This window comes from Podarcis pityusensis (genome assembly GCF_964106645.2).
Source record: "Podarcis pityusensis genome assembly, chromosome: W".
Classification (NCBI taxonomy): Eukaryota; Metazoa; Chordata; class Lepidosauria; order Squamata; family Lacertidae; genus Podarcis; species Podarcis pityusensis.
The window spans coordinates 109,014-116,057 of NC_138045.1; the positions used below are offsets into that span (position 1 = coordinate 109,014).

At 44.9% G+C, this 7,044-nt stretch overlaps 1 protein-coding gene across 1 annotated transcript; it reads right to left on the reverse strand.

Moving 5' to 3' along the window:
* Nucleotides 1-907: 907 nt before the first annotated feature.
* On the reverse strand, nucleotides 908-2,213 carry LOC308467591 (transcriptional and immune response regulator-like). The gene has a single exon (XM_080989345.1). The coding sequence runs from the start codon at nucleotides 2,075-2,077 to the stop codon at nucleotides 1,790-1,792; it is 288 nt and encodes a 95-aa protein (XP_080845471.1). The 5' UTR covers nucleotides 2,078-2,213; the 3' UTR covers nucleotides 908-1,789.
* Between the last annotated feature and the right edge of the window lie 4,831 nt (nucleotides 2,214-7,044).

Sequence of the window (7,044 nt, forward strand, 5' to 3'; positions counted from 1 at the left end):
GTTAAGAACAGTTTCAGGTTAAGAACGGACCTCCAGAACAAATTAAGTTCTTAACCCGAAGTACCACTGTACAACAAAGGAGGTTGCTCTGTGCCAGAGGGCAAACGGGTGTGCCCCCTTCCTCGCCTGGCTGGGAATGAGAAATACAAAAAGCTAGAGTTGTGTGTGATAGCTGGAAACAGGCTGCAGGCAGAAGCCAGACAGTGAGAACCGTGCTTGATTTCTGTTTGAATCCTAGACTGTGGCTATGGGAGAAACAAGACCTTTAACACACCAGTTAATGCTGGTTAAAGCCCCTCCATTGTAGGCTCAAGTTGTACATATGTGCAAATAAACCATATATCCCAGAGACACTGAGGTCTCCCCTGTGCCTCATTCTAAGGGAACCAGGCCCTGAGTAAGTAGCTGGAACCTCTGGAAACCCTCAGCACTTAGAGATTGGGGTGGCAGGTAGATACTACATTAACTACGGTACTTTGTACAATAAAAGCTGAAAAGATCCACTGATAAAATTCTGCCTCTGGGGCCAATTACCTGAATGCATGGTCACCTGGAAGAGTCTGCAAACTAGAAACTTTTACCCCTAACCTCTGGTGCACTAAAGTTCCTGATGCTTCTCAATAGTAAACAGAATGTGCTTTGCACATGTTCAGAGGCACTCCTAGCTCTGTTCTACACAGTATTTCAGAGCTGAGCCCTAGCACTGTAAATAAATTCTAGGATTAAGCCCTGGTCCTAGATGGGAAACCTGTGACCCTCCAGATATTGTGAGACTTTAGCATTCATCACCCCTAGCAAGCATGGACAACAGTTGAGGGAGTAAGTAAAAAGGGGGCGGAGAATGTAGGTGCCATGGATATGCCATCCCTATTTTTGGTTGCAGTAAAGCATTTCAAGCCATGAGCACTTATACCAACTTTATAATTTATTTGCTCTGAATGTGCAATAAATCAATGGGAGCATTACTTACAGCATTATTATAAAATATCACCATAGCTGGTTGCCAGTTAAATTCTTTACAAAAAGTAAAAAAAGGTAAAAAATGCCATTGATGCAAAAAAAGAACTCAATGTTCCAAAGAGAATTTAAGTCTGTTCAATCAGTTCAGGACAAAACTTTACATTTAAACAAAAACAACAACAAAAACATATTTCGTGCAATTAGTTGAACAACCCACTTCTGCTTGTAAAACTCATTGTAAGACTAACAGAGTTGCTTCATGCATCCTGAAACAAAGTTTGCTCTGTGAACTGCACGTAAACAAAAGAAAGCACGTACTTTAAACACTAAGATGGTGTGTCTTTTCAACAAAAGCAAACGGGCAGTTACTGATCATTCCCCATTCCCTTTTCCCTGTTCCAGAAGAAAGCAGGGAGCTCTTCTGGCTTATGGAAGGCTTTGCACATTCAATAAAGAAGTGTCAGGACACATTGCCAAACAGACAGCTAAGAAGGAAAATAATCTAGTCTCTCATTAGCCAGGAAAAGTTGAGTCTGAACCAGTGACTGTTTCACCGCCTGCTCCATCCCCGTGACTTGTGGCTGGATTTCTCAGTTGTTCACAGGCCGATTCCCTTACTCACTCCAGCATGCAAGTTTGAGTCAACCAAGGAAGTCTTTTGCTGTGAACTTTGAAGTGTGCAAAAATGGGGCTGAATCCCCCTGACTGATGTTGCCAGCATCTCTTGCCACACCAGTTTCAAAGCAGCTGGAGGTGCTCTTGTTCAAAAGTGAGGAGTCTGGCTGAATAACTTTGCTCCTTTCATCCCGTCCTCTCTTTTAAAGGAGCTTCAGTGGACTTTGATGGTGTATTTCCCAAACTTCAGGAACTGGAAGAGTTTCTCTCTTGTCCTCTGCTTCAAAGCCATGAGCGACCTTGCTTTCTCATCCAGGTCCTGGTCGGTGGCCAGGATGATCTTGGCCCTTTCCTCTGCTTTCTGGTCCCCTGAGTCCCTGAAGAGCTTCTGCAGTGATTCTTGATCCAGGCTTTCAAAGATGTCGGCCACCGCTTTCTTGCGCAAGGCCGTGTCAAATCGATAGCCGTGGACAGAAGGACTCACCCGCAAGGAGCTGGACATGCTGCCCACCTGAGGGTTCCTCGTTGCTTTCGCAGATGTCAGAGGCAGCAACGGGATTTGCCTTGGAGTCTTTCCCTGGAGCTCCTGCAGAGAACTCTCAGTCTGGGCAGGGCTATTTAAAGGCAATTCTGAGCAAAACCTTAAAGCAACGCTGAAGGCTCAAGTTACAGCAATGACATCAGACTGTGAGCTCAACACCCAGTAACCACAGAGGCCAGATTAACAGTGAAATTGCCGGGGTCTCTTGTATTGTGACTGCTCCTTCTGCAATGAGGCATTGCTTATCAAATATAGGTACAGTATTTGGTCTGAAGGGTTTGGTCATTTTTTTTCAGAGTATTTAGTTAAGAGGCACTAAATCAAGGTAGGCTTGTGAAAGTGATTTAAAAAACAAATCTATTTTATCCAAATGTTAACATGAAACATGGGCATAGCCAGGGGGGCAGCTGCCCCATCAAGTAAATAAATAAAAATAACTAACTGACCATTTGCATTGAAGATAATTTGGTTCTGCCCCCCCCCCCCAATGCCTACCTCTCCTAAAATAAATCCTGGCTATGGCCATGACATGAAATGTGTTATCACCATGCCAAATGAAGACTAGGCATATGCATTTTAATCTGCATCACCCCCATGTCCTGTTCAAGCTGCATGAAGGTTTATAGTTAAACACAGATTTCATAATATATTTTATTTATAAATGTGCTTTTTAAAGAATGCTTTGATTATTTGTGTGTGCCAGTAACTGCATGAGAACCAGTGGTGGCACCAGAAAATATTTTTGTGCATTGGGGAGGCACAGAAGAGTCAAGGTAAATTTCTAGGTGCGTGAGATGTTCTCTGAAAGAAAAATATTAGTATGACTTACCGTAAGTCTGGCAAGTGTGGGGGGAGAACTTGTCCCCTGCCTTCCCCCTGATGTTGCTCATAATAAGAACATTTAGGAAGTGTGAAAACCAGCTGATAATTGTGTTCCAATGTGCATATTATGAAGGATGCACACATCAGGTCATTTTATACAGTTAGCGACCGATTTGCATGGGGATTACGTTCCTGACTCCCGTGCATGTCGGCAAACATGGGCATAGCCAGGATTTTTGTTGGGGGGGAGCAGAACCTCATATTTGTATTGATTTAGGGGGGACAGCTGCTTGGCTATGCTCATGTTGAAAGGGCCAGTGTAAGGCCGCCCCATCCTGCTCTTGTCCAACCCCTTTTTGTGATGTTTTGGGGTCATTTCCAGGTTCAGTGCAATGCAGTCGCTCACATATCAGATGCTCCCAAAACAGTTGCTGCCTGTATAGGAGTTCATGGTTAGTTGATACTTCAGCATCCAGGGACATATTTTGATTCTATATACATTAAATCCTGTTGGGATGAGCAGACATGCCCAGAGGATTGCCTGGTACACTGGGAATAACTGCTGCTTGTGCATATAAGGGACAAGGGAGAGAAGAATAACAGTGACCTCATTGTGGGAGTTTACTATAGATCCCAAGCCAAACGGAGGACATAGATGATGCCTTCCTGGAACAGATGGCCAAGCATGCAAAAGGAAGGGAGATAGTAGTAATGGGGGACTTCAGTTACCCGGATATTTGTTGGATGTCAAACTCAGCCAAGAGCATAAGGTCAAACAGATTCCTCACTGGCCTTGCAGACAACTTCATTGTCCAGTTACTTCATTGTCCAGTTACTTAATAACTAACAGCCCAGTGGTGACAAACAGCCCTGTGGGCAGGGAGAGAGACATGGAAAAAATAGGGGACATTGCATTTTTACCATTTTTTTCAGTAGGAAGGAAGCCTCATCTATTTAAAGGAAGGTATGCTGAGTATAACATACCAAGGCCAGCTGGTTGTGCTTTATACTTAGAGGCAGCACTCTTGGGGAGTGAATGAAACAATGTCGGCAAGGAGCAGTGCTGTGTGGGTTGCCAGTACCCAGGTTCAAATGGGGGGGGGGGAGGGAAGCGGATGGAGTATGCATGCACATTCAACTACCTAACAGCATCCGTGTCACCCAGGAGATCGCAGACATGGAGATAAGAAAAGAAGGGTTATTCCATTGTCTGGAGAGATCACTTCTTGGTTTCACATGCAGAAGCCATTTTCAATGGAGCCCAGCAAGAGAAGCATGCAGCTGTATTGAGGCAGCACCAGGTGTTGAATTTTTGCATCCCTAACAATTTTGTGCCCAGGGCAGCTGCCCCTGCCCCCCACCTTACCCTCCAACATTTCTCTGATAGGGATTATTATTATTATTATTCCCCCCATATCTGACTGGGTTGCCCCGGCCACTCTGGGTGGCTTCCAACATAAGTAAAAACTTAATAAAACATTAAACATTCATAAACTTCCCTATACAGGGCTGCCTTCAGATGTCTTCTAAAGATAGTATAGTTACTTAGCCCCTTGGCTCGGGGACTGCATAACTCCATGATCGAAGAAAATAGGGATGTCCTACCATTTCCTCAATGAAAATAGGGATGTCCTAAGGAAAAGTGGGACATTCTGGGATCAAATCAGAAACCGGGACCGCTTATGTAAATCTGGGACTGTCCTTGGGGGGTCTGCAAGGAGAAAAATACTTACGCAAACATGCCTCAACTCCTCTTTTTCTTCTCCATGTCAGGATCAGTGAGGGAAAGGCTAAAGGGGGCAGGGATAATGTTTGCCTTACCTTACAGGACTGCCTCCTGATCCCACAACTATCCTCAGCAGCTGCTGCCCATGATCCTCACCCATATCCTAGCCAACCACCCATCACTGCACTGCACCACTGGTAGCAGCCTCTTGCTCTCTCCCTCCCTGCCCAGATTCAGGGCATGATTTAGGACAAGGAAGGAGTTCCCACCACCCTAGAACCTGCCTGGGTTGTCTAGTGGTGGTGGCTAGAGTGCCCTCAAACAAAATAAACCCTTATATGGCAAAGGGACCAGAGCTTATATGTCTACCTGCCCAACCTGGAGCTATATCACAGCTACATCTGAGGGAGTACAAGTTCCTCACCCCCCGGGCAAGGCTAGAAATTTGTTCTTTGTCAAGCCAAAAGCTTGGGATCCAGCTCCTGACTTAGAGTTCCAGCAATAAGCTATTTCAAGAAGAAATTCACAGTACTTGTGGCAACATGGGCATTTCCACTGACTCAGCACATCAGGGGTTTGCTATGCTTCCCCTACATTTCAACGAAACATCCCAAAATGATTTAACAGACCAAGACGCCACTCTGGCTGGCTCCTTTGCAAGGATACTAGAAGGACACACGGAGGGCCTGGCAGGCAGAGGGGTGGGTAATGCAGACTGGCGGTGGACCACTGTGACCGACATCTGTGTCTGCTTCCTGCTATTCATATTATGACGCTAGCAGAGAGCTGCTAACAATGAAAGCCAGGCAGTTGGATTCCCTGGCTCTGCCGCCAAGCATTTTGACTTCCTCCAACACCCAGGTTTGGCCTCTTTGTTTGTCTTTCTACCTCATGAAGAGGATCACGTTGTTTGCTCAATCAGAAGATGCTCTTTTACTATATCTTTTTATTTCTTTATGGAACACAGGAAGCCTCCTTATGCCAAGTCAGACCATGAGAAAGCCTCACCGGGGTTTCAGAAAGACTTTCTCCAGGCCCACCTAGATATGTCAGAGACTAAACTGGCTGCCAGAAACATTGTGCCCCACTCTTCCCAGATTTGCCTCCCTATATCATTATTTAATGTTTTTACATTCTGCTTTTCATCAAAGTGGTTTACATAAATAAATCATAGCACTGCAAATAACAAAACCCTATTATTTTGGCATAAGAATCTGTAGATCTGGCTATTGCAGAGAAAATAACTCACAAATTATGTGTTTATAAGAAGACATTTCTATGCCATTTGGGGGGATTTCATTTCTTATGTGTCAGATACAAAAAACTCTATTCCCCCACCAAATCATGAGATATGACTTTCCTGATGTATCTTATTTATTTATTAAACTTTCATACTGCCCTATACCCGTAGATCTCAGGGTAGTTCACAACATAAAATTACAACATAAAATTGCATACTTTTATTTTTCTACATTATCTACTGTCTGTGAGTTCCAGCTGAAAAAAGCCCTGCCTTGTGTAATAATAATAATAATAATAATAATAATAATAATAATAATTTACCACTTATGCCCCACCAATCTGGCCGGGCCTCCCCAGCCACTATCGGCAGCTTCCAACAGAATATTAAAAACATGATAAAACATCAAACATTAAAAACTTCCCAAAACAGGGCTGCCTTCAGATATTTTCTAAAAGCCAGGTAGTTGCTTATTTCCTTGACATCTGATCGGAGGGTGTTCCACAGGACAGACACCACTATCATGAAGGCCTTTTGCCTGGCTCCCTGCAACCTCACTTCTTGTAGTGAAGGAACCACCAGAAGACCCTTGGCGCTGGACCTCAGTGTCCGGGCTGAATGATGAGGGTGGAGACGTTCCTTCAGGTATACTGGGCCGAGGCCGTTTAGGGCTTTAAAGGTCAGCAGCACCAATATTTTAAATTGTGCTCGGAAATGTACTAGGAGCCAATGTAGGTCTTTCAGGACTGGTATTATATGGCCTCGGTGGCCACTCCCAGTCACCAGTCTAGCTGCCACATTCTGGATTAGTTGTAGTTTCCGGGTCACCTTCAAAGGTATCCCCACATAGAGCGCATTGCAGTAGTCCAAGCAGGAGATAACTAGAGCATGCACCACTCTGGTGAGACAGTCTGCAAGCAGGTAGGGTCTCAGCTGGTCTACCAGATGGAGCTGGTAGACAGCTGCCCTGGACACAGAAGTGACCTGTCCATAGGCAGCTGTGAGTCCAAAATGACTCCCAGGCTGCGCACCTGGTCTTTCAGGGGCACAGTTACCCCATACAGGACCAGGGAGTCCTCCATACCTGCCCACCCCCATCTCCCAAAAACAGTACTTCTGTCTTGTCAGGATTCAACCTCA